The sequence below is a fragment of the Falco peregrinus genome, chromosome 11, assembly GCF_023634155.1.
Source record: "Falco peregrinus isolate bFalPer1 chromosome 11, bFalPer1.pri, whole genome shotgun sequence".
NCBI lineage: Eukaryota > Metazoa > Chordata > Aves > Falconiformes > Falconidae > Falco > Falco peregrinus.
In genome coordinates, this window is record NC_073731.1 from 29976835 (window position 1) to 30004477 (window position 27643).

At 51.0% G+C, this 27643-nt stretch overlaps 1 protein-coding gene across 7 annotated transcripts in view; it reads left to right on the top strand.

The window, feature by feature from the left end:
• The first annotated feature begins 273 nt into the window (after positions 1–273).
• FOXN2 (forkhead box N2) overlaps positions 274–27643 on the top strand; it is a 34284-nt gene continuing 6914 nt past the window's right edge. For 3 of the 7 annotated variants that reach the window (XR_008749206.1, XR_008749207.1, XM_055816264.1), the window contains exons 1-5: positions 298–400; positions 2386–2533; positions 13879–14429; positions 20716–20840; positions 25052–25116. Coding sequence is in view for 5 of the 7 variants with exons in the window: in XM_055816264.1 (XP_055672239.1) it covers positions 13893–14429; positions 20716–20840; positions 25052–25116 (727 nt within the window). In the remaining 2 variants the exon portion in view is untranslated. Of the gene's footprint in view, positions 401–1817; positions 2218–2385; positions 2534–2650; positions 2799–13878; positions 14430–20715; positions 20841–25051; positions 25117–27643 lie in introns of those variants that run through there. The other 4 variants (XM_055816268.1, XM_055816266.1, XM_055816265.1 and 1 more) reach the window with 4 other exon arrangements.

Sequence of the window (27643 nt, forward strand, 5' to 3'; positions counted from 1 at the left end):
AAGAGGTAAAAAAGCAGAGGCCGGGGGGGGGGGGGGTGTGGAGGGGGGAAAGGGAAGCGAAAGTAAAAGGAGGGGTGATGCTTGAAATGAAAGGGGGGGGGTGGAAACTTTTTTTAGCCAGCGGGGATGCTCGGGGAGGGATGCGGGGGTGGGAAGCCCCTCGCCTTCCCGTACCGCCCCGGTGGCCCCGCCGCCCCCCCGGGGCCACCGGGGCGGTACGGGAAGGCGGTAGCAGCGTGGGGGGGGGTGGGGATGCGGGGGGATGGGGATGTTCCCGGTTGCCATGGGGAGGCGGGGAGGGCGGTGCTGCCGCCGCTGCGCAGGGAGCAGCTGCTCCCTGACACATCCCCCCGCTGCCATATTGTGTCCGCGCTGCCGGCCGCACGGCTTCATGACCGCGGTGAGTGGAGCCGCCGCTTCCCCCCCCCCCCCGCCCCCCCTTTTATCCCCACGCTTGTTTTTACTGCTCCCCCCTTTTTATTTCCTTTACTTTTCGCCCTTTTCGGCCGCTTTGAGGGTGGGGGCTTTTTGTTTTTAAGGCGCCGGGAGGGTTGGAGAAGGGAAGGGGAAAGCGCGGCGAGCGGGGCGGCGCGTCCCGCTGGTGTTGGGAGGGGGCTGGGGGGGTTCCCCCCCGTCGGGGGTGCTGCCCCCACGTGTGGAGGTAGAAAAGCGACCCCCCCCCCTCTCCGGGGGACAACGCGGCGCTTCCTCCTGACCCTCGTGGGGCGGTGGGCGCGCAGGGTGCGGGGGGACCCCCCCACGCGGCAGCTGTGCCCCCCCCAGCTCCTCCCCCGACGGCTCCGCGGGATTTGCGCGGGTGACCTCCCGCGGCAGCGCAGGCCTGCGCTCCCCAGCGCGGCACGGCCGGACCCCCCAACCCTTTATTTAAGTCAGTAACCACCCCCGGGCCTTATTCCCGGGGCCCCCAGTGCCCCCAGCCGGGGGAAGCCCCCACGGGTGTGCGGGTCTGCAGAGGTGAGAGGGGAGCGGCAGACGCCTGGTGGGGGTCCCGTATGTTCTGGGGAACCACTGGTAGCACCCCCGAGCAGGGGTGGGGGGGGTGAGGGGGTCTGCGTGTGGCCCTGTGTGTGGTTTTTGGCTTTTACGGGTTTTTTTTGGTGGAGTGGGGCAGGGGAGCGGGGGGCTGGTGGGGCAGCAGCAGCCCCCTGCCCCGCCGCCCCGCTTCCGCGCCCGCACGCAACCACCCTGGCTCTCCCAGTTTCACTGGGAGCGGCAACTGGCTTTTGTTCGTCAAGATTTGGGATTGGGACAAGGCCCGCACAAAGAGGAGCGAGGACAAAGAGTAAAAGCAGAACATGAGGAGTAACCTTGAGCGGGGCCAGGGGACTCACCTTCCCGCCTGGGCGCCGGCCGCGGGCACGGTGTAACGCGGGAACTGCTGGACTGGGCTGGACTGGAACGCTGCGGAGGTAACTAGGTTAGCTGTGTGGCTAACCGTGAAATCAAGACAATTTCGTATGTAACATACTACATATAGACACGCGCACACTCTCCAAATGTTGGTAGTGGTGGACTTGCGTTTAGATGGGCTTTGGAAACGGTTGCGTTGCAGTATGTTGCCGTGTGAATCGTTTAACTTCTCCTCTGTTTCTTGGTTTGGGGTCTTTTTTCCGCTCCGAGAAGCTGGTGTCGTGCTACATCTGTGCAAGAAAAATGAAGCCGGTGAAGCCGGTGTTGCCTTATGTCAGAAAACTTGGACTAGTTTGCAGTTGTTTGCGTGGGTTTTTTTTTCTGTTGGGTTTTTTTGTGTTTTTTTTATCTTAGCAGGTGCCAACTCATGTTTCCCAAGCTCTGCAGAAGGTAGTTGGACACATCAGCTCTGAACTGAAAACTATATAGTGGCAATTAGCACGGCACAGAGATTGGGCTAATGAACTTAGCGCCAGACTATGTTATTCCCGAGCTCAGCCGCGTGCCGCTGCAGTGGTTCGGCATCTGGGGGGGGGGGCTCGTCTCCAGCTGCAGAAAACTTGGGTTTTGTAGAGACAGGGAAGAGAAGGTAATCCTCACTTTGTATGAGTTGCCTAAAATATGTGTAGAGCATTTCTCTGTGCTTAATCTTTTTTTATGTATTTTTAAATGTGCCCATAAACCGAGCGGTGCCACCATGCAGGGTGCTCCGGCTTGCTGAGCGTGCTGGGGGTGCTGCGCTGCCCCGGGGGAGCTGGAGGCACCGACCCCGTGTCATTGCTTCAGGTGTGCGTTCCCAGCTGGAATAAAACCCAGCGGATGTCTTTGTCGGCAGCGTGGTGACCAGAGGATGGAGTTGTGACCCACTTTGGGTGCTGCTGTCGAGGCTGTGCTGAAGGAGCTCCACAGGGATTGCTCAGCCCAGAAGTAAGATTATTTTTTTTTATCCAAAAGGGACACCAAGCAAGGACCGTGCCACCTCAGCGGCTCCGACCGCCACAGGTTTTCTGCTTGAGGAGCTTTCCCGTGTCCTCTGCGGAGCTCGGGATGGAAGGCACCAGCATGGCCAGCAGCTATCTCAGTGTCGGGACGTGCCAGTCCAGTAAGTAACGGAGCAGACGCAGGGATGTGTGATGGTCCCGTTGGACGAGGAGAAGGCCTGTCTGACGAGCGAGTGTAGTGCCTGGGAGAGAAGACTGAGGCTTAGGGGCACACCAAGCTGATTTTTACCGTCTTTGTTAACCACAGGTGCTGCACACTCGGTGCAGTAGATGTGAAAAGGTGACATGTTGAGCAAAGGCACGCTCTTTCGGTGAACGAGGTGGTTTGGTGCCTGAGGATGCTGTGTACGGATTGAGTTGAAACTGGTGAGGAAGCGGTGCAGCTCTTGGGTGGAAATGTTGGTTCCCATAAGAACAGTGGATGTTTTTATGCTGGTTTCACCGGGGTTATAATCCCACCTGCCTCCCCCATCATTGCTCCTTGGCTTCTCGTCACTGTGCTTGAAAGCAGCTGCTATTTATGAAATACCCCAGGCACTCAGAAGACTTTTTCCAAATGCAGGTTCATGTTACCACATCGGAACAAACCGGGCAGCAGGATTGTAGCCGGCGGGGTGACAGCATAGGGGAGCTGGGAGGGGGGGGTGGCGTGTCCGCAGCCACTGCTGCTGTGCACCCCTTACGATGTTTCCTTCAACGGGGTGGCCTTAAGGCACCACTGCGGTGCCGAATGAGCTGGGGGGAACGCAGCTTTCCTCTGCTGGCTGTAAATCGGTAACAAGCAGCTTTTAGTCCTCGTTAGGTGGAGGCTGTCAGCGGTACGGGTGCATACCTTTTAGCCCAGGTGGAAATTCTGTCTGGTTTGTTCCATTTTTGCTCCGCGAGTTTTCTTGTTGTGGCTGTTGCTGTTCCCTCCCCTCCTGTTAATGAGGTGTGTGGTGTGTAAGCTCAGATATCGGTGCCACTGCGTTGATTGTAACTTTCTGGAGGGAAGTAGATGGAGGTGGCGAGCGGCTCATCCCGGCGCGTGTGCCTGGCCGCTCGGCAGCTGAAATGGTGTTGGGCAACTTCCTGCACCGCGGCGCTGCTGTCAGCGGCGTTCGGTGACTCACATCAGCACGCGGCTTCGTCTCTCAGCAAGTGCACGCTTGCAGGCTGCGAGCCCTGTCCGCATCCCGGCGCAGCCACCGAGAGGGTCGGTGAGGGCGCACATGGCGTGTCTCTTCCCGGCTCCAGCAGCTTCCTTGGCTCCCAGAGGAGACACACGTAAAACAAGAAAACCCTGAAATGCCGCTTTGCTTTTTTTCTGGCTGGACCTTTGTATGATTGGTATTTATTCTTTCCCTGTCACGTTCCATGTGGCTTCTGACTTCGTGCACGCTGCGTGACGATGAGCTCTCCATCCCATCCTCGCCATGCTGGGTAAAAGCACACGGTGATGCTCTGGGGTACTGGCACAATACAGTCAAAGTCAGCAGGCGGGAGACAGCTCGCCCGTGCTCCGGGAATAGATCGTGTCGTACGGAAGGAGTCCTGCCTGACGCCAGCCAGCGTCTTTGTGACCCCAGGTACTCGGCCTCCTCCCTGTAGAACGTTACGGCTGTGGCAGCATGAGGGTTGGTCGCACTCGCCTTCGGAGAGCGCGGCTGAGGGCTCCTCAGTGCCGAGTGCCTGCAGGTCTGCCTGGGGGGCAACCGGCAACCCAGCTGCCGTGCCCGGGGTGGGAATACCCCGTCACCGCATGGCTCCTCGCGTGCCAGGGCCATCTTCAGAGAAGCCTGGGATCTGTGCAAATAAGAAGACTCATACCAAAAGTCAACAATGTGGATTTTGACTTTTTTTCTTTTTCCCCTAACGTGTTCCAGTGTTTTTTCTGTTCTGTTCAAATGAGACTCGGAGCTCCCTACTTTTCCCCTCAAGGGCTAGGGTATCTTAGGGGCTCCATTAAACTGGCTGCTGCAGAAATCCACCCCCAGCCCTGCTCTCCTGCACCCTCTGTAAGGATTAGATTACAAACTGGGAATGTTTTCACCCAGTTCCTGCCGGCAGAAAATCCTTACAGGATTTCCTTCAAACGCAGCACTGGGCTGAGATCCTCCAGCCATGGCACGTAGGGACGGGTGTTGGCTGTCCCCTCCGGCCAGCGACAAACCTGCTCTCTGCGACACCTCCTCAGCCCCACACGCCTCCATGTGCCTTGGACCGGCATCGGCGGGTACCTCGCACTGCATCGGCGGGACCGTGTTTTCAGCCTGTGAAGCGCTGGCGGTACCTGGGTGACGCTGCTGGATTCTCGTGTTATTTTGCTTTCGCATCCGGGCGTCCCACCAGTGCGCATCGTACAAACTGCCATCGCGTTGTGACTGTGGATGTCGCGATGTGTGACTGGATGTGTTCCCAAAGTCCTTCTGATGGCTTGATACTGTGCTCAGGCTTTGTTTCTTCTCTCAGTTTAGTTTCAGCGCCTTCCTATCTTGCAGTTTGTAGCTGCTTTTAGTTTCCCAGTTCACGTGCGGTCCCCTGCTCGTTTCCTTTGTAACACTCTCACTGGATTGCATCGTGCTTAGATTTGGGGCAAGTATGTGGTTGCCTAAAAGCGAATTACTGGGTGTGGAGAGAGCTCAGTGGCTGGAAAACTTACACAAAGTAGAGCGGAGTGAGTGGGAGCTGGGAGGCTTGCTGCCGGGCACCAGCCATCCCTCGTCCCTCATCCGCCGGTCTGTGAGGACCGTCACCAGAGCGGTTATCAGCCAGGTTGGTTTGGTTTAGGGATGCTGAGTAGTCAAAGGTAGGAGTTAGTGTGGTTTTGGGCTTTTGACCGTGCCATGTGAGAAGAATCGGATGGCGTTGTCTCCTCTGACGGTCTGGTTTTGCCAGCGTGGGTGCCTGCCTTGTATCTAGAGACACTGGTACCTGGAGGTGTACCTCAGCATCCAGCCCTGTGGGACTCCACGGGGCCGTTTTTCTGTACAAGAGCCCTGCTTGGGCCAGTTGCTCCAGTATGGGCTCACCATAGAGGAGAGAAGATAATCTGATGCCACAACCATTACGAGCAGAGGGATAATTCTAATACCAACTGATTGTGAAACAGAAAGCCAAGTTCAACAGTTGTGGAGTAAAACTAAGAGTAAGTTGCCCAGGGCGGTCAGCGCGGTGAAGAGCATCGCTGTGCCGTGCCTGAGGCTCTGGAGGAGAACTTGTGCTTCGGGAGCTGGGAGACAGCAGTGGGTGGCAGCTTGTGGTGGGTGACTTGGGGCGAAGCTTCAAATTGTTGGTTTTCAGCTGAAAATGGGGAGTTCTGGTACTGTGAGGCTGAAGAAGGCAGAAAAGCTGGATGGAAAAGATAGCATTATGTTTTCTGGTGTTGGTAAATTGGTACTGACACCAGCTGAAAGGTATCTCTGTTCACCTCTGTTTCGAGGGGATGGTAGAAGGACACGTGGAAGGGTTACCCTGGGAAGGGAATTCACATCAGAATTATTTTGCAAGGCATTTGCTCAAACGGCTCACTTGTGAATATATCAATGGCTTACATTTTTTTGCATTTTAGTCCATTTAATAGGCAGTGTACTGAATTTAAGGAACGTGACCCGAAGGCATCTTTTGAAAAGCTATTATTGGCAGTAAAGTATTTTTCGTAGAAGCCCTTCTCCCCCCGCCCCCCTTTCTGGGACACCAAGGGCTTTTCTTAATAGTTTAGATTTCACTGCTGTTTGTTTCTTGTTTATTTGTTTTCTTTTTTTTCCCCCCCCTGCTTCCCAGTTTCTCTGTTAGACTGTTTTCATGTGCATGTTTTAAATCTGAGGCACAGGGAACCGTGTCCAGCAGTGACTGCAGCCTTTGGAAAGGCTTCACCATCGCAAAGTCCCTGCAGGCAGCGCTGGGATAAATGGCCCAGAGGCTCAGGGCTGTGCGCGGGGTCAGGGCATGGCTGGGTTTACATATCATTTTCATTGCAGATATTTATTTCAGTCACAAACCCACTTGTGTGTAGATGTGTACTTAAAAGAATGAATTTTTTTTTTTCATGTAAGTTAGGTGAAATCTCTTTCTTTTACTCCCTGCCCTTCCCTGGGCTATGGCGAGGGTTTAACCCCATCCCTTTTTAAATTTTGCAGCCTTTCTTAATTTTCCTAATATTGGAACTTTTCACTGATTTTTGTTAACTGTTTGTTGTTTCCCCCCCCCCTCCCCCCCACCCCCTCCTTTAATTGTGTCACAGGATGCAGGAGAATAAAGGGGCATTAAAGTGAGAGCGGCTTGGAAGTGTTTCAGCAGATACCTGGAGAGCCTCTTCTCCTTTGAGCCCACCCGTGCCAAGGTTAAGACGAAACCCCTGAGCTTATGGCGTGTCCTCTTCTTTGGTTCTTTCATTTGTTTAAATTAGATTTTTTTTTCAGGCTGGCTTTGAGAAGCTGATAACCGCCTTTTTAATGGGTTTTTAAACAATTTCCCCCCCTTTGCAAGGCATGAGGAGCTGGAAGTGCCCTTCCTGCCGTGGGTGGTGCCTCCAGGAGCATCTCTGGGTGCCTTTTGTCGTGGGGGTGCAGCTGCCGGTGTCTCCTCTGCAGACAACAGGTCCCGGCTTGCCGAAATCTATGGCCGAGAGGCGGTTTTGTCCTCGGGAGACCGTAATGCCTTTAGTTGTCTTGGATACGTGACATCATATAGTGTTGTAATCAAATATAGGCCTTTGGCAGGGCCGGGGGTGGGGATTTCAGCTGACCTCCTGCCCGCCGAGCGCTCCTGCGAGGTGGGCAGGGGATGGAGCAGGGCAGCCCCAGACAAAGGAGAGGAGTGCTGGGGGAGACGGTTAAATTATTGCAGGGGAAAATGGTCTGGTGTCGTGCTCTTAATGCTCCCGGTCGAGCAGATGCAGTGCTTTTTATTGATGCGTTTTACACAAGTTGTGCCAAATACTATTTTTTATTGCTCTCCCCTCTAACATGCAAAAACTTGTAGCTGGTCCTGTGCTGTGTGCTGGCTGGCTTCGAAGTTTATCCCAAACTTGTGCAGGTGAGCAGTGACAGTCATGTATTTGTCTTATTTCTTGGGTTGTTTCAAGAGCAGAATGCATACATTGGTGTATTTAAGTCAGGACAAGCCTCGGTGTCAATAGCTTCCCGTAAATGCAAGAGAATATGAAAAAATCCATGGAAGAGTTGACTATTGGTATAGCTGCTTGCATGCAAAAGCACGTACTCGTCTTTTTAAATACTCTCCCAGAGCCTGTTTGTGTTAGCACAGGAGCTGTGTATGGAGCAGCGGATGCCCCGGCTCTGCACCCAGGGCTGCGCACCCTGAGCTTGCTGCAGAGGGTGGCTGCAGGGCTGCTGTCGTTGACGTAAGCATGATATGGCTAAAAACCTCTTCTCTGGGATTAAAATTTATTCTCGCTCCTCAGGCTTAGACAATGCATGGTAAGGTATTTTTAATGTAATTTCTTTTATTTACTTTTTTTTAAAAAAATATTTTTTTTAAAGCTGGAGGGAAATTTTACTGCGCTGTTAGCACGTTCTGGGTCTTCCCACTGCTAGCAGAGGTGACCTAGTTGCTCGGCTGGTCCTACAGAAATAAGCAGGCACGTTTAGTGGTGGAGAAGGTTGTCCTAACCTAGGGAACTAACGCTGTGCAGGTGCCGCATGGCACCTTTCATCCGACGGCACCGGAGAGTAACGAAGGGTCCAACAGCAGCTCCGCTCGCACGCTAGCTTGGCATGGACGAGGCTGTGGCATCTTTTAACAAAAAGGCTAAATTCTTTCTTGCTGGGGTGCTGAGGCCAGGTGGGGTGGCCTTTGTACTAAACCAGCATCTGTGTGCTTTTACCTGCCCCGCTGCTGCGTCTGGAGAAGGTCACCTGTGGTGGGACAGAGTGATCTGCTGCGGCTCTGCCCCGTGCGCCTGGACTCTGCTGGGGCTGAGGCTGCTTGGAGAAGGGCTGCCACCAAAAAAGCGTGCTTCCCTGCGGGGTGCCCGAGCGGGCTTCCGGATTTGTTGAACGATTGGCCTATGTTAAAGCAGCTTTGTCTTCCAAAAATGCTCTCGCATCAAAGCCTTCGCCGCTGTGGCAGAGCATGGCGGTGCCCGGGGCTGTCCACCAGAATGAAGTCAGAGCCGCGGATGTATACGGGGCGTCTAACCCCAGGTGTGCCCTGCTAGGCTGAGGACCTTCCAGTCCCCGTAACCTTGCCCGAACCGAGCTCTTCACTGAATTTGAAAGAAGATTGCAAAAAATATCGTCTTGTGCCGCTGATTCTCCTCCAGAGAATCCTGCGGGAACACAGCTGCAGCCTCATGCAGCCCCGCGGAGCCGGGGCTGTGCCGTGTGGGTCACCAGTGGCCAGGGCAGCAGGACTTCGGGGGGCGCTGGGTGCAGGACTGGCGTTCAGTAGCGGGGAGGTCCTCTCCTGGTTTTCTGCATGCTCTTGGCTGATGCCAAAAATGACAGGGCTGCTGGGAAGCAGGTTGTCTCTCTCACCTCTTTCCTGATGCACCCAAACTTTTTTATTTGAGCAGCTTGGGTTGACTTCGCAGCCTTTTAATCTTCTTACCCTAGAATCATGGTCCTCTCTCTGTAATTAACATGCAAAATAGCATGCACCTCCACGGCGATACTTTGCGTTTGAGGAGTAGGTGTTTTGGTTGGCGTTTCTTTTGAAGGCGCTTACAGGTGATGGATACCCCGGTCCCTTTAGGGTTCGCGTGCGTGACGCTCCACTTGCCATGGCAAGCGTTAATCCTAATTAACAGCAGCCTGCTGCGTTATGTGTACTTACTGGTACGGCAAAGCACATGGGACGGAGCGTAAACCGTTGCACATTTTTCAGAGGTGTGCTTAAAGCCCCTCATTCCTGCCTTTGCCTGGCTGGAGGTGGCCTGCCATCCTGGTGGGCTGGGGCTGTCCCGGTGGGAACGGCAGCGTGTCTCCGGGCTTACAGCGTGCCGGGCGGTTAGCGAGGTGGGTTAATGCGTCTGCCACCCTCCTTGGTGCGATGTGGCTTGGCGAGAGCCGTAGGACAGGGATGGGGAGCATGTCTCAGCAGCTGTCCTTTGCAAGAAACCCACTTCCAAGGCTTTTGCTGCCCTTGGAGGGGCTGAAGTGGTGGGGAAGTTGGTGGTAAGGGAATAAAGGAGTGGAAAATAAATTTTATTTTATTTTCTTGTAATGTATTTTATTGTAATGGAGTTTCAAGCCCTTGAGATAGACATGTTTCCTCTAGGAAACTTTTAAAATGTGCAGGTGAAAAGGTCCCTACAATTCACTGGGATCTGGGAGCCAGAACTTTGGCAAGTCTTTGGGGATCAAGGACTACACTGTCTACGTGAGCTTCAGCGCTCTCTGTCCAAAGTCGTCAAGCGGCTTTGCAACGCTCACGTGCGCTCTCTGCCCGGCCATCCCGGCAGGTTTCCCTTTCCCCGCCCTCCCTGTTTCACAACGGTGCTGCTAACATGGCTTGCCTGGGAGCACCGTGGAGAGCAGGTCCTCTAGCCTTGTTGCATCAGCCCCCCCAGCCCATAATAGTGAGAAACGTCAGGAAAAAATATTGAGGGTCCAAGTGTATAAAGTTTTATCACGACATCTGCACTGCAGAGCTGCTGCTGTGCTCTTCTCACCCTGCTCTCCTTGCTCTTACTGTGGCTTTCACACTGGGTCATCCCTGCCCACAAAACCCTGCTGAGCTTACAGCAACGACAGCTTTGGTGAGTCGCCTGACCCCTTATATAAAATATTAAACCTCAAATATTGGATCTGGTAATCCTGACAACGACAGCTCGGAGCCTGTGTGCTCACGGTCCGGTCTGCTTATGGCCAAGCAGAGCACACATGGAGAAAAACAAGTTGTGAATTTTGGATGTCATTAAGGGTCTGTGTGAATGACGTGAGCTGACCATTGGTGTGCCTTCAGACACGCTCCAGTGGCACTGCTCGCTACCAGGCTGCGACAGGCAGAAAGCAGTGCTCACTCAGCTGAATTGTTAGATGGTCCTGTGCTCCACGGGGTCCTCGGGTGCTTGAGGGGTGAGGAGGTCCTGTGCTCCACATGGCCCTTGGGTGCTTGAGAGGTGCGGAGTCCCGGTGGTCCACGTGGCCCGTGGGTCCTTGAGAGGTGAGGAGGTCCTGTGGTCCTCATGGCCCTTGGGTGCTTGAGGGGTGAGACAAACATTAATCTGCCTGTTAATGAGCTCAGCTGGGGGGTACCCCTTGGAGTTGTGGTGGTTGAGCTTTGTCCAGGGGCAGGGTAAGCTCTGATGGCTTTGCGGTAGGAGTGCTGCCAATGTTGGTTTCTTCTTCAGACTAACTCCAGAGCAAACTGGACGTAGAGGTTACAAGATCCTGAGACCAAGCAAAGCGAGGGCAGGCTAGCGTGGCGTAAAGCACATTCCATGGCTGGGGCCGAGGTGATGCTGTCGGGGACCACTGGCTGTCTCCAGAAAGGCACTGCCAGAATGACCTGTTGGTGGTCCTCGACGTTACCGATCTCGTCACTGCCATCGCAATGCAGTTAAGTATTGCGTCATGGAAATAACTCTCGCTGTTGCATACTCTGCTGTTTCTACATTTGAGTTATCCTTGATGCACCATTCCGTTGAGACCACTGGAGAACACCCTTTGAAAACTGCAATAGCTATGGAGCTGTGGTTTTAATTTTTTTTCCTTATTTATTAGATGAGAACAATCTAATAATGGCCTTTATAGCTTTCTAGAAAAAATATTTTAATTTCTGCTGATGTGTTCGTGTAGAAGATGTGCCAGGTGGTGAACTAGGCACTAAGGAGGTAATGTCAGACGTGGGGTTTTGTGATGCATCTGCAAAGAGAAATGTGGCACTAGCCAATGTTACTTACTCTAAGTATATTGCTTGCAAATAATTTCTTTTTTGAAGTAGGGTATTTATTATTCTAATGATTCTCTGCTAACACATAATAGCGTGCGAACAAATAGTGCATTGACACCACAAAGCCTACCTGATTTGAAGTGCCAGTTTAATGCGTTAAATGTGTTTTTCTTCCCTCCACGTGTTTGAGAAGACTGTGAGCGTGCCCAGGCCAGATTTGTGTTGTAAAACAGACTTTATTGCCCCATTTCACTCAAAGGAATAAATATAGTGACCTGAAACTTGCATGTGTGTGTGTGTGTTCTTGATCTACTGTGCGGCCTGAAGGTTTGCAAAGGGCTATGTCGTGCAACATGAACCGAGTGCTAAAATTATTAGTACACAGCTGAGAGGTGTAAGCTAGTACGTAGCTGGCGAAAGAGGCGCTGAACGAGGAGGTAGAGCTAATCGTTACAAGGGAAGCGGTGCAACTCACATTGCAGTAGGATTGGGGTTTGCCTCACGGTGTGGATCTTATCCCTAGCTCTTTGTTTGTTTTTGAATTTAAAGGATTGCAAAAGTGACATAAGCATATGTATATATTGCTGTGTTTAAAGCCAGCCATCACTGACTGCCAATATAAATCTGCTCTGATGCTTTGGGGGAGAAGTAAATTGTAGGGAGAGCAAAGCTATTTTTGACCAGCTATTTGAGCAGTCTGCTTTGCTTTAATTGATTTTTTTTTTTTTTTAATGACTGAGCTGGTAGTTACTCACACCCATCCCTGCACTTAAATAGAAAATTTGGGGATGGTTTCCAGCACCAGTACTGGTAAGCATAGGTGCAGGTGTTACTGTCAAACTGGCTTTGCAATAGCTGGTACAAAAGCCCCTGAGCAGATGAAGAAAGAAGAAATTGCTGATGGGAAACTTGGTGCATTTCCTGAGGGAGGCACAAATTCTGCACCCCATGCCTGCACAGCACCAGGCAGGGGCTGGCAGGGCTCTGGATCCTGTTGGGGAGTGTAAACTGGGTGTATCCCATTGCTTTTCTGCCTTGCCACGCCATACCTCCGTCGCACACGCTGCGTCCCTCCTCCAAAATAAGGAGGCTGTGCAAAAGCATCACCCGGCAGGTCGGGCAGTGCAGCGGCACGGGCACGGTGAGGCGGTGGGGCCGGAGCCAGCCGGTGCTGTGCTTCTGTAGGTGGCCAGCCAGGCTGTGCCGGCTCCTTGCCCTCGCTTCGTAGGAGGAGATGCACATGCACAAAGCCGTGCGTTTAGTAAAAACTGTTGTAAGAGAACATGCAGTACCTGCATAGAGCTGTCGGGTGAGGTGGGATAGGGAAACTGCCCTGGTCTTGCAATTCAGCTCTTGCGGTAGGAGCTGGAGCGTGAAACCAGAATGGTAGCGTGTACTGGGACAGGGAACTAGGTTGGGTTTTTTCTCTTTTTTACCCCCCACCCTTTTTTTTTTTTTTTTTTTTTAGTAGTATATATGAACATCAGCTTTGTTGGTGAACTGCATCCATGGTTGCAATGCTTAAACATTTATAGCGGGCTGTTGTAGCCCCGGTATATAGGGTTGTGTGTATATATATGTACCCACACCGCATCTGCAGAGTGGTTTTGTTGGTCTGTACTTCTGGCACAGCTGTGTTAGCCCAAGCTGCGGGCACAGCGAGGCTCGAACGTGGTCACATCAGCAGGAAAAAACAGCTGTTGCCATAAGATAGTTCGCTACATGAGCCTAGGTAAAGCTCTACAAGCAGCATGGTTTTTGCTAGCGTAATGCCTCTAGAGCATGGGTAGCCTGTGAGACTCTGCATTCTGGGTGGCAGTTTTTTATAGATAATCATTTTATGATTGATTTGGTTTTTTTCTCACCTAGGGAAAAAACCCCCAAGTGGTCAGACGTTATTTCTGCAACAGTGGTCTGAGCTGCCACCCCAGCGGATGGTCCCTTCTTGTTGAAAGGAAGCGGAACCCAGGTTAGGGCAGCAAGCCCTTGCAGGAGGGGAAAAAGAAGGTCTTTTGGACCTGGGCAGCTCCACGGGACCCAGCTGATGGACTGATATGTTGGCCAGATATTTCCCTGGTAGAAACGGGTGGCAGTACTTGGGAATGATTGCGACTTGCAGGGGGTTGTAAAGACTTCATCTCTGCTGAGACCACAAATTCACTTTACGCTGATTTAAGTTTCACAACTTATTTTTGACTCTTTGGGCACCAAAGGCAAACGCTTCTACATTTACAATATACAATTTACAATATAATGAGTATAACTAAGGAGTTAATGTGAGAGCTGAGCAGATTAGATCCTACCTGTTAAGGTCTTTTTCAGATATCAGGTGTTGGCATCAAAACAGCTATTATTTCTGTGTCCACACTGGCATTTCAAGATAGGTACGGCAGTTTCCAAGTGCTTACCTTGAGTTCTGGTTATAAACCGAGGGGAGTTAACACATGAGATGATGGAGGGGCTGGTGCTGGACCCTGCCTCTCACCAGTGGCCGCAGTGTTCTTGCGCAGCGCAGGGACAGTACAGCCCTGCCTTTGGGTTTGGTGGGCTCCCACTGAACGTGGCTCTGCAGGTTTGCATTGCTTTCTGACTGTCTCCTTTGTTGCAGACCAATAAAGCTAAATGGGTCCAGTCACTGGAATGACTCCGGATAAGAAAGCTGAAACACCAGGAGCAGAAAAAGCCGCGGGACTACGGCAGTGCCACGGGATGGGAAGCTTGCCCGATGCAGGGGATGCTGGCAAGCCAAAGGCCACCGTGGTGGACAGAGATTCGGCGGACGACGAGCTCACAAATTTGAACTGGCTGCATGAAAGTACTAACCTTCTAACAAACTTCAGCCTCGGAAGTGAAGGTCTTCCGATCGTTAGCCCCTTGTACGACATTGAGGGCGACAGCGTGCCATCCTTCTCGCCGTCCTGCTACCAGAACCCTGAAAAAAAATCCTCCACTTCCAAACCCCCTTACTCTTTCAGCCTGCTCATTTACATGGCCATCGAGCATTCCCCCAACAAGAGCTTGCCAGTCAAAGAAATCTACAGCTGGATCCTGGAGCGCTTCCCCTACTTTGCCACGGCACCCACTGGCTGGAAGAACTCAGTCCGACACAACCTCTCCTTGAACAAGTGTTTCCGAAAGGTGGAAAGAAGCCATGGCAAGGTGAGACCTGGAGGGAGGGAGGGGGATCACGTTTGAAATCCAGGGGGAATGGAGAAAACTGTTCTCAAAGACTCTTTGGGTGGGGTTTTTTCCCCCTCCGTGTCCTCTAACACTTGATTTGCAGCTGGAGATGGTTTGGGAACGCCGCTTCTGACGAATCGCAGGATGCAAGTCCCTCGGGGTTGTTAGGTGGTGCTGACCTGGGCAGAGCTAGCTGTGGTGTGTCCTTTCCAAAGCTGGCTAACGTGCTATTGCGAAGGACCCCGTTTCCATTTACTTATAATTTTGTTAGTCTGCAATACCCAGCCTGAAATTACAGACATCTGCCTTCGGATGCCTTTTTTGCTGAAGCTTCTTAAACTGGTGGTAGCTCTATGTTCCAATACTGAAATTTCGGGATGTGTTCCTCCTCCCTTGCTCTTCCAGCACAGCCACAGCTAGGATTGCACAGGGAAGCAGAAGAGACCGTGGGATGCCGAGCAGCTTCCCCACTTGGCGAGCAGGGTATTGCCTGTTTGGGGGCAGATCTGATCTTCTGCAAGGCACCCTTGCTTGCAGGCACGCTGTATGTCCGTGGCTGAGCGTTGCGCAGCCTAAAAGCTGTCTGGCATATTAAACCGACTCTTTGACTTGCGATCTTCTTTTACACTCAGCACAGCTCCAGCTTCCCAACAACCATCTTAATTCTTGCATTTACTGTACTGTACTGCTGTAACCTCTGACATAACAGTGTGTGTCTCTGCATGGCACAGACACAAGCTTCGCTTCTTAAAGTCAAGGATGCTCTTTTCTGTACAAATTCTTTCTGCTTCTGGCTCGTTTGATTTTACTGGTGACTTCCTTCCTCCCTTTCTCGTTTCCCATCCCATTCCTCAAAGAGCCAGCTCTGACTTAAATAAACCAACAAACCACATACCAAAAGTCAACAAACAAAGCCCGGACCTGTATGCTGGGAGGTCAGCCTAAGTGGTAACAGGCTTGTTATCAGACATGCATGCAATGCCTGGCGTGCTTGACAGCCTCTTGCTGTAGATAGGGGTCCTGGAGCTGGGTGTGCATCGGGGAGGACTGCCTTGTACCGGTATGGCTGATCATCACCGCTTCTCAGTATCCCTGCTTTTACAGGAAATCGTTAGGGCGGTGTTTTTCCCAGCAGCAGCTTTGCCTTGAAACAAAAAAAAACAACAACCATGACTTTTTGCTGCTGTGTGGTAGGTCCGGTAACTGCCCCATAGTTAGGACGGGCTTTTAATGTGACTCCAGGTGCTCTGCTGGAGAGACTGAGATGCTGGAAGCTGTGCCTTTGGGAAGGACGTGGATGTGAGCAGCGACCGCGTGCTGCCGCAGGTGGCCAAGGTGCCCTTAGAGAACTGGGGGGCTCTGTCCGGGAAGGGAGACACGAGTTGCAGAAGAATTAGGGCAGGGAGGGGAAATCTGAATTGGTGTACGAGTCTGTGGATCGGCCTTGTAAAGCTCGGTTGTTTTGCGCCTGGAGAGCTGCGTGGTTTAGGAGTTACCGGTCAAACCTCATGTCTTGGCATCTGGGTGGCAGGAGCTTGGGACTGCCCAGTCCTCCACCAGCACTGGCGGGCTCAAAGGGTGGCTTGCTGCTACATGTTTTCCTACAACGGAAAACCAAAATGCAGAATAGCTACCACCACTACCAGTAAGGTGATGCTGATGTGCTCTGGCAGCATTTTCCCAGGGCTCCAGAGCCTGCACAGCTGTCTAATTCTTAAGAAAAGAAACAGTATTTACCTTAAAAAAACACCCCCCAAAAGCCCCTCCTGAAACTTTGCTGAAGCTTCCCCATTTCCAACAAACGGTAGGTAAATTTTTACCCTCTGCCCTGCTTAGAAAAGGATGTCATGAGGGTACCGCTCCAAATTCTTCCGGCAAGATACATCTGTGGTGCGTGGCTTGGAGCAGGCAACGGTACAAGCTCGTTTGACTGATCACGTTGCCTGTGACCAAGCGCCAGCCATGCCTCTGGGTGCTTCGCTGTGAGGGCAAGATCATTTTGTGTTTTCTTCCCTTTCCTTGTTAACGGCATTTAATTGTGTCCTGGAGGGAGCGCGCAGCCAGCTTGCTTCTGCCTCCGTGGAAGCGGAGAGGCCGTGGAACGTTGCGTCAGAGGAGCGCGGTTTATTTAGTAACATCGGGGTAAAAAGGGTTTTAAAGCCTTTCAAACGATTCTGGGCTGCCGTCTGGGGAGGGTGCAGCCGTCTGCCGGCAGGGGAGGGTCTGCGCCCCCCCATCCCGGGGCAGGCTGCTTTCTGACACCTCCTGCCTGCTGCTGCCGGCTGGCTGCTATGAAATCATCCCTTGGAGGTCTGGCAGAAAAAGTAGGAAGAGTCCGTCCTCACGTTGGCCATAGAGCTGATGTTTGGGTTTGGACTGGGAGTGCAGTCCTAAGTGAATCCCCTGATTTTTCCCACATGAGCTGGCGCTGCAGGGCGGTCTGGGGACACATGAACTGGATTCACGGCGCTGGTGAAGCTGGAGGAGATGCTGCAGGTGCATGCGTGCTGGTTGCTCCTGGATGTTAATCCGCCAGACCCTGCTGGAGCAGATCCCGGCAAAACGTCCGAGGCACGTGCGGGTGACCCCGCAGCACCAGCTTCCTCGCTCTGCAGAGCTGTTGGCACCCCCCTGCTCCCCAGCGTGTCGCAGCCGTGGCCACGGGTGGTCGTTCTCTTTGCGTGTGTATTCACATCAGCCACCCCACCACCGTCCCCCCGCCTGGCGCAGCGGGCTGGGGGTGTTCGGGGCTCTAGGACAGTGTTCAGCGGAGACTGGGGGGAGGCTGGCTTTGCTTGGATGGCTAGAAAAATAGTGTGCCTTGCGTTTGGGGGTGGGTTGGGTTTTTTTAATGAGCTGAAGGGAAAGTAGCTGCCCGGAGGTATGAGCCAGCACTGCAGCTGAGAGAAGGAACTTCTCATGCCATGGAAACAGGATGTATGTACGTCACATCTCTGCTAAAATATACATCAGCCTTTCTGCACGCACGTACTGTGGTGCTGCTGTATCTAAGTGGTTTGTCAAGGTCTACCCCAGGTGATAGGTTTTACGAGCTGGAATGCCCTTTCTTATCAGAGTTGCAGTTGAGCTCCTGTCTGCAGCATCCAGACGAGATCTCCAGTGGTTCTCTGGTAGTGGTGGCTGGGAGCTGGAGCTGATGCACAGCAAGGGGAGGATGCGGGAGCCAGTCCCTGGGACGCCTGCTTGGCTCCCAGTGTACCTGCTGTGGCCCTGGTGCCCCTGAAGACGTGAAGCCAGTGGTTAGACCGCTGGTTTGTTTTAAGGCGGGATGTGTCTGTGTTCGATGGGATTTCCAGCTCCAGCTGTGCATGGCTTTGCCCCTAAAGCATGACGCTTAACTTCAGACCTGTGCTGGATTTCCACGGGGTGTCTTTGCTAAGCAGCAGACGGGAGTGAAACGGTGCACACCAGCAGCCCTGCGGGCATCATCTCTTTGGCTCAATGCCTGCTTTTAGTACAGGTAATGGTGGGTGGAAACGTGGTCTCACATCTAACCCAAGCTAACTACCCAAAGAAGAAGTCACCCTGTTTATTGCCTCTTGCATTGGTGTCTGCATGGCTTCAGGGTGCGCCCTGGTTCAGCTCGCTGTTGCAATATCCACCCAAACCCTTGTGTTGTGTTGTCAGGGCACAAGCCGTGGGAGAGCATGGCTGGGAAGATGAAAGAGGGAAACTAAGCCCATCCTGGCTGCCGGCCCCAGCTGAACTGGATTAGGTATCAAATGGAAGTGGTCACCTAAAGTAGCAGATAAACCAGTGTAGAGCAGTGGGTTGCTGGTCAGGGGAGTTCCTGCTGCTCCCTGAGGGCGACAGCCTCAAAGCTACTGAAGGGGGGGTGGGGGGGATATGATAAAGTGAGCCAGACTTGGGATGCTGGAGAAAAGGGTCTGGGAGAAGTGCAGGAAAGGGATCACGGTGTTAGTCTGTCATTGAAATGGTGAATAAAGCCAGTGGGGAGGATACTCCGTGTTAGTACCTAGCTGGCTAAATCAGCTGCCAGCCACCACGGCTGTTTAATTAAAGGTGAGCTTTGTGATGGGCGTCCTACAGGCTGTGCTCAGTTTGAGCACGGAAAGAGTATAAGAAAGATTCAAGTTAAAAAAAATAAACTCAGAGATGCTGCAGCTCGGAGATCTTTATGAAAGGCGGTGGCTTCAACTAAAATTGCAGAGCAGCATCTCTGCTGCTCAGCTGGAGCTCTCCCTGATTGGATTTTTCACTATTGAGAGCGAAGTATTTCCTCTTCTCAGGGAAAGCCCCGGGACTTAAACAGGACCGCAGACTTCAACACTTTGCGGGTCCTTATTCAGGCTTAAGTCAGTCACGGAGTATCCGTCCGTAACATGGTGTTAATACCCCCTTGGTGCTGGCAGGAGGAGGCTGGCTGGCCTTGTGGGCTCGCGGGAGGGGCTCCAGCACGGTGGTCTCATGCTGGCTGGATGCCGGGTGCCCACCAAAGCCACTCTGTCACTGTCCTCAGACTGGACGGAGGAGGGGAAATAGAGCGAAAGGCTCGTGGGTTGAGACACAGACAGGGAGAGATCACTCAGCAGTTAGCATCACTGGCAAACCAGACTTGACTTGGGCAAATGAGTTTAATTTGTTATCGTTGAATACAGATAAAAACACCTTCCCCCCAACCCTCCCTTCCTCCCGGGCTGAACTTCACTCCCGATTTCTCGCCCTCCTCCCCTCCAGCGGCACAGGGGGACAGGGAATGGGGGCTGCAGTCAGGTCATCACGTGTCTCTGCTCCTTCCTCCGCAGGGACAGGGCTCCTCACACTCTGCCCCTGCTCCAGCGAGGGCTGTCCATGGGTCACAGCCCCCTGCGGGCACCCCCCTGCCCCAGTGTGGGGTCCCCACAGGTCACAGCCCCCTGCGGGCATCCCCCTGCCCTGGGCCGTGGGGTCCCCCATGGGCTGCAGGTGGGGGTCTGCTCTCCCGTGGGCTGGGGGCACAGCCTGCCCCGCCGGGGGCTCCCCACAGGCTGCCGGGGACTCTGCTCCGGTGCCTGGAGCCCCCCAGCCTCCTCCTGCCCCAGCTGGGGGGCTGCAGGGCTGCTGCTCTCACAGTCTCACTCCTCTCTTCCACTGCAAACTGTCACACAGTGTTCCCTGCCCCCCTGCTTCTGAAATACGTTATCCCAGAGGTGCTGCCACCATCACCGATGGGCTCGACCTTGGCCAGCGGCGGGTCCATCTTGGAGCCCGCTGGCATTGGCTCCATCGGGCATCAGGGAAGCTTCTGGCAGCTTCTCACAGAAGCCACCCCTGCACCCCCCCCCCACTACCAAAACCTTGCCACACAAACCCACTACATCCACAAAGCTTGGGTTTCTGCTCTGAGACTTTTCCCCCTAAAACCCCCTAGAAAGATCTTCCTGTTCAGGTGCAGAGCTGCCCCATCCTTCTGCTGTGACCACGACCACTCCTGTAACACCTGTTTTCCCCCAAAAAACCCTGGTGCCACTGCCTGTAGGATTGTTAGCTGATCTGTTAGGTCAGTGATTATAGGATTGTTTTAACTTTTCCTATTTAATTTTCCTCCTTATGTTGCAAGAGCTAGCAGGCTCAAAAAGCAGGTGATTTCTTTATGTAGTAAATACGTGAAGAAACCCTTGAGAGGAGCTTCACTTTCGGCTTATAAAATTTAGTATCAAGAATGACTAGCAAGGTGGTGCTTGCATTGTTAGGTGCATCAAAAATACATTAATTAGGTTTTCAGATTTTGAAAAAGTGGGAATATTCCATTTTGTAGCTGGGCATCTGGCAAGATGTTTTTGCAGGACAATGTCGAGTTAAACGCACGTGTGGCCACATCTACGTGACGGGAAAGGTGCTTTCTTGCTGAGAAGCCTGTTAATGAAAAGGCTGCCTGTCAGTTCCCTGTCGCCTGGATGGATCCTTAAACTCACAGCCGTGTTTACCACACGTTAAAATAAGTTTTACAGCTTTCAGTGGACAAACATGAATGGAAACAGAGGTTTTAGAAGAGGAGCTTTGGAGATGCTATCCCAAGCTGCAAGAGGGGTGCTTCCATACCGTGTAACCATGGTGTTGGGACCGTACGCTCGGGTCGGGAGCATCCACAGGTGATGGAGCTGCCCGAGGCTGATGTACACCAGCTGTACAGTGGGGGATGCCTACATCATTGCACTGTGCTGCGTCTTGGGAATATTAAATTAGAAACGACTTTACAGCCTGGCCCCTGGGCTTTCTAATTTGTAGTCCTTCTTTCTTGCAGGTGAATGGAAAGGGTTCGTTATGGTGCGTTGACCCAGAATATAAGCCTAACCTCGTGCAAGCCCTGAAAAAGCAGCCTTTTCCCTCAGCGCTTGCATTTTATACTCCACCAGCGTCACCACCAAGGTAGGTGAATGTTCTCGTCCGAGCAGGGTGTGTGGTTCATTGCTCACCTAGCAGAGATGTCCACGCAGATACTGATGTGTTGTTACCAGCTGCCACCCGCGAGAGGAACCAGAGTGGGGCTTAGGCAAGGCGGGGAGATGCGATGGGCTCGGGCAGCAGATCTGGGCTTCATGTCCGAGTCATCTTTGTAACTGGGGGAGTGTTTAAAAGAAGGTGGTCAGGGCTGTGCTGGGTGTTTACTGGTGAGCTCCATTTCTCTGGAGGGGAAGGCAGGTGGTCCCAGGAGCTGGAGCAAAATTCTGCTTCAAGCACGGTTCACCGGGACTGGTCTAGGTTGCCCAGTGCTGCTAGCGTGGGAGGAGGTGTGTGTCTTCTCCTGTAAGTCACTTGTCTGGATATAAAATGTATATATTCTATGCGGTTGTCAAAAACAAGTTTTCTACAACCTGAAGTGCTTAGAGAGGCTGGTCTGAGAGAAAGGTGTTTTCTCAAAAAGCATTTTGCAGCAGCGATGGGAAGAACAGCCTTTACCATAAACACACTCTGAGGTGGAGCGTGCAAGGCTTCTGAAATCAGGGCTTCCTCATCTGACACATTTTAAGATTAGGCAACAGATTTTGGAGAATTTGAAGTCAACGTCATGTGCTCTCAGTAGAGGAACAGCAGCTGGGTCAGCCTGCAGGGGCAGGACGGGGAGGAGGAGGAGGACAGACAGCAGAGAGGAACGCGTTGCTGTTGGTGAGCTCAGTTCTTAGGTAGGCAGCGGCCGGTTTGTCTAGTTCAGCAAAGAAGCTGGGTGAGATAAGAGATAATTACGGTCTGCACATTGCCCTGTGCCTTAACCTTACTGCGAGGAGTTTCCTTAATAAACAGGAGGAACTGGGATGACCGGAGCAGGATGTAGAACTGATAACGTTGAGCAGATGTTTCTAAGGGTCCAACGGGACGTTGACCCTGGGAGCTGGCACCCCCGTGCAAGCCTCGGCCGTCTGGCAGTGGTGAAGATTTGAGTGGCATGAGTTTTTCCAGTTGGGCTTGTAACCCACAAGATGCAACAGTGGTCTCTGACCTTCCAGTAACCCAGAAGGTGTAACTAACTGGTCTCTGACCTTCCAGACGTCTTGAGCTGTGAAGGGTCATCTTAGGTTTCAATGAGTTAGGCAGAAGTGTTCTGTTTTCCAGCTCTCTTCTGGAACGGGAGCACTACTGAAATAACCCTGAAGCATTTAAGTATTAAGAAATAGTCAAATTGGAACGTATGAGTGGCTTTTACAGGGTCAAAGATGATTAAAACTACTGTCATGGGACTGTAGATGCTGGTGCTTTTACAGGCTTCAATGTTTCTACGTAAGGGCATGGACTTCTGTTATCTGGTACAACTTGAGTGAAGGTTTGGTCCTTGAAAGCTGTGTTAATGACTGTCAAACTTCAAAATTTAGTGAGTAATACAGATGGGAAGAAACCTCTAGATGTTGTCTACCCAGCCAGAGGGGCAGAGGATCACGACAGCCTCAGCCTAGGGCAGGTCCTTCAGAGCCTTGACCAGTTAAGCTTTTAATATCTCCAAGGTCTTCAAGATTAGTCCAACGATACAAGCACTGAGGTGTGATTTGCCCAGGTTGTATAAATACAACGTACTGAAATTAGGTGTTGGGAATGAGAGGTTTTATCTGAACGCTGAAGTACTTGCAAGATCAGGGCTTTAATTTGAAGCTGTTTGGTTTGGTAACTCTTTTTTTCCTTCACTGAAGAACTAGTCACACTTGCCAACAATCACAATTAGAAGGAAATCCTGATCCTAATGAAGCCACATGGCAAAATTCCCACTGACTTCAATATGTGAAGGGTTGTGCAGTGCTGGTATTTGTAAGGACAACAAAATAAAAGCACTGCTGAAATTCTCCCTAATGAAAGCCGGTTTATTTTCCTTTAATAATAAAAAACCGTTTGTACGGCTTTCAGTCATATGCTGAAAAACAGACTTAATTTTTTTTTTCCCTTTCACGTTTAAAAAATCTTGGATTAGATTGAAATTCTGGCTGAATTTTGGGGAAGGGCCCCCAAGGGGCTGCCGTGTGTGCCCGGAGGTGCAGCTGGAGAGAGGCTGGAAGGGCTGCCCAGATCCATCTCCAGGGTGATGCTGGAATTGTGCTGTGAGAGCCTCTGAATTTGTCTGTGGGAGGGTTACAGCCTGTTTGCGGGGAATATACCTATCATTCAGCAGGATTTAAAAATGAAATTTAAGGTGTTACGTTGAGCAGAAGCTTTCCAAACTGTAATCTGTGTCTAGTTACACTGAAATTTGTTTTATCGCAGATGATTGGCGTCACCGGTGCGTTTTATTTCTGCACAGCTTGTTCAACAAGGCAGTGCGAGGCCCTCGGCTGCCTTCTCTTTCCGGTACTACGTGTATTAGATCCCTGGGCTCTGGGGATGGCCAGGGTCCTCATCTTGCAAGTGTATTATGCAGATGCATAGCTGGTCTTAATCAATACTAAGCCTTAATTGGTTCTAGGAAAGCTCTATGTGGGTGTGATTCTTGAAGGATCTGAGCTCAGGCAAAAGGATGAAGTTGTTCAGCAACTCTGTGTCTGGTTTATCTGCAGAGCCAGCCACGTTGGGATGGGTCCATTGCTTCCCTTGGGACTTTTATAAATTTTTTTTTTCTTTTTTTTTTTTTTTTTTTTAATTTCCCTCCCCCCTGTTTTTGGATCTGCTCCCTTTGCACTCCATCACCCCTACAAGAAAACATACCAGGCAGTGAGCTTTTTGTGCTCGGCTGCGCTGGATCTTTTTCCCTTTGGTTACCACATTGGGAGATGCTTAAATATTACTCCCCTTTTCAGTAGCTTTGGCTACCGGCGCCGGGCAGGCTGCAGTGCTGCCAGAGCTCCTTACAGAGCTCGATGATGTATTTCAAGCCACCTTGCTTTGATTTTTTCCCTCCTGCACTATACCAACCTTTGGAGCTGTTACCAGTGGCCAACTGGGTTTGGATAATATGATGGCAAGTCGGAGCAGCAAGAGTATGAACCGAGCATCCCTCATTAACAGCTGCGCAGAGTAGCTGAACTCAGGGTTGTTGGGATATGTGCAGCCACAGCACTGGCCAGGGAGCAGTGAAAAACATTTTCTTCAAAACTGAACATAATGAAGATGTTAGTTTAAAGAAGGTATTTTAAAAATCAGAGTCATTGTTTGGGTTTTAATTAATGATCTAGACAAGTAATTAAAAAAGAAAAAAGTTAAGCACTTAGCAGCTTTGTGATTTTGGAGGGATTTGTGGCTGTGCCTTATTTTGCAAAATAGTGCTGCCTAGATGTGATAAATATTAAACATGCCTTAATCGTAGAAATCACCCCATTAATCCCATGAGGTTGCTGTTACAGGTTGGGCTTGAAAATTCTGCTCATCACTCTGTGAATTCTTCCAGTGATACTGTAAAAGATGCACATTGCCATGTTTCATGCAATTTTAATAGTTGTGTACTATTTCTGTTTTATCTATTCCCAACTGTTTGCTGGTATATTTATAATGAAATGAATAATTAGGACTGGGTGTGTAGCAGAAAATCATATAAAAGCTTCAACGTGCCCTTTATACTGTAAGGTATTAAGCAAGACTTTGCTGGGTGCAAATAAACAGACGGCATCACCATGACAGCCCAGCTTCAGATAACTTTTAAATCAGCAGATATTTTGGTTTGCTTTAGTTTTTGGCTCTTCCCCAGTTTTTTGCACGACACTGCCTTTTGTTTTTATTGATCTCCCACCACCATTTCAAAGAGCAGAGGGACACAACTGGTCCTTACCCATTCTCTTGCTCATGGGCTTCAAGCATCCCTGTAGAAGCTAATGTTTTGTTCACTTGTAGGTTTGGCTTACTAGAAAATACACATCTCTGTTTAAAATCCAGCCTTTAGGCAGGTACATAAAATCTATAGAAGCCGGTATCTCTTGCCAGCAAGACTTTTGCTTAGTGTGTGCATGTTTGGAGGTGTTTTGCAAGTGCTGATGATGGCTTACACAAACCGTCGACCATTGGGTCAAGCCTTCTACTGATCACAATAGAAATTGCTCGTGCATTGAACTGTGGTGATGGGGTTGTGTTTGTTTTCACCTTTCTGTGATCGTAGCATTGTGCCTACTATGCTTTGTAGAAATCATTTGGCTAATTAGGGCATGGCTTTGACCTGTTGAATTTCTTTTCAGTAGGTCAGCGTCCCCTCACTACCTAACTTCAGTCCTTCAGCAGAACCACGGCCGATCTCTCAAAGGTAAGCTTTTAAGTTTAATATTTTTTTAAATTAAATAATTTTCTTTTGCGCTGCTCCCCTAGTTTTAGTCGCAAGCACCTACTGAAGCCCAGCTGATGATGGGTATGGACCTGCTGTGAATGCTCTGCTAGATGATGAAAAAACCTGATGTAGTAGAACGCATGCTTATTATATTAGCCACTTGCGTACTAAGTTTAAATCTCTTAAGATGAATTTCAATATGTAATGGGGCCGTCTTGTTCTGCCAGCAAAGTATTTAGCAGACACATCACTCCCAAATATGACCTACTTAAAGAATGAATAGTTCAGTGGAAAACAAATCTGGAAGCTATGTATGTCTGCGCGAGTTTTATTGGTTAGCAAGAACTGAGAAGAAAAGGTAGCAAATTCTAATGGGTAAAACCTGAGGGATGTGGCCACAGAAGCCCCTTAAAGATGGTTGTTTGATACAGGTGGGTGGATTTGCAGCGGAGCAAGATGGAACAACAAATATCCTTCAGTGAGTACCTCGCGGCTGCGTGGTGCTTTTCACTCGCTTGCCAAAAAGTTGGGCACAAGCTGGTGTTACTGCCGCTGTAGTTACCCAGAACTGAGGTTTTCCTGCCTATTAACCCACTTAACAGAATAGCCTTATGATGTCTGTTTAGTTTAAGGCATCACCTTAAATATTGCAGCTCTTGGGAGAGGGGAAGAGGATGGGTTTAACATATGGACTCTGAGTACAGGTCTTGATGCTGTAGGCTGCAGTGCTGCTCCTCAACCGAATTTATGTCCGTGTTTCCTGCACCAGTAATGAAGTAGGTGCAGGAGAAAACAAGTCCTGTCCGCAACCAAAAGCTTTTATGTTGTATAAATGTTATTTTAACCATAGTCACCAACACTTGGTGGAGAAAGGTTGGCTGGGACCGGGTCACGCCGCAGGGTATTGCTGTGGATGACCGAACTCTTCTTGCCATGGCAGGCGCTCAGCGGCACGACACGTTTCCCTGTCGAGCAAGCGAAACAGCTGCCCGTTGGTGACGTTTCAGAAGGTGCCTGTCCCTCCCGTGGTCCCTGCGGTGGCTGGCACCAGCGTTAGGGCACCTGCCCGGGGCGGGGGCTGGGCACCGGCAGCAGCATGCGGACAGAGCTGGGACGTCAGCATAGCTACGCCGGTGCTTTTGTGGCACAGGCAAACCCGAGGCGGTACTGCTGCTGAGAAAGAACTCGGTTGGGGGGCTGGTTTTTTGCTGTTTTATTTTCTGGGAATCCCGGCTGAAGGGCAGCATTGCTTGTCTTTCTGGTGTCCCCTTCCTTAGCCCGCTGGGATCTACCTACTCTTACAGGTTTTAATGAGTGTTAGAGTAACAAGGACTTAGCCACAGTTCTGTCCTAGGGATTTCTACTTTTGCTTTCCATGAGGAAAACAACCCAGCCAGATTCAGATTTAAAAAAAAAAAAAAAAAAATTAAGATGGAAATCTGGTTTTCGTTGACAGTCCAAATGCAAATAGAAGTAGCAACAGCTGTTGAACAGAAGATGGTTACTTGATTTGCCCATATGTACTCTTTAAAAAGTTTTCTTCATTTTAAAACATTTTAGTGGGCCTTGGCACCAGGAGGGCGTGAAGCAGCATGCTGGGTGTCACAGCGTTTCCTTTGCAGAAGCCTGTTGAGCACATCTTCCACCTCACTGCTAAAGCTTAATACGTTGAAGGCTTGTCCTTGTCACAAAATAGTAGTAATTTTTTTTTTTTAAGTGGTAAAAATGGTGCTCAACTTTTAAAGGGCTAATTCCATGAAAAAGTGAGTATGTGTTGATTTGTTGCAGAGGAGTGTTAAAACTCTTTCAAAAGGGCCACCAGCGAAGCAGGAGGTGAGCAGCGCGGTGCTCTGGTTTTGCTGGCGCAGTAGGCTTTGGGGTGGGAAAGTTGCTTTTAGTTTTCAGCCATAAGGCAGAAACATCGATTAGGCAGCCAAGGTATTTTAGAGACCAGACAGCTGCCTGGTCCACAGGTGATAATCACCACGCATCCAGGTGGAGGTTTTGTGGTGGTACCCAGGTGGCAAGGAAGCATCCTTGGCTGGATAGATCTGGGATTCTCAGGGCTTGGTAGAGAATACAAGAAATCCCCCTCCTCTTAGTGATTTCGCTGGTGTGTCCTATGACAGGTTTGGAGATTGCCAGTCCAATGGTAGCTATTCCAGTTTGCTACACCGGAGGTGCCGAAATAATGACATATGTCTGCTGCCGTTTAATTTCTGCATCTCAGTGAACCTGTTCAGCATCTCCCTGGCATCAGAGGCAAGCCATGAATGTTCCCGGGGTCGCACAGGGCGGCTGTTGTGCAGATGCAAGAATTCCTTGTAATAATGTGCTTCCTCAGCCATTCTGCTGGGGAAGCACAAATTTGGGAAATGCTGCTCTAGCGTGGAGAGCAATCACAAACGAAGCCAAAGCACATCAGTGGTGATGCAGAGTACTGATAAGATGTCACTGCAGAAGCGTCTCTCCTTTTGCTTTGGGGGTACTAAGACACAGAAATGTT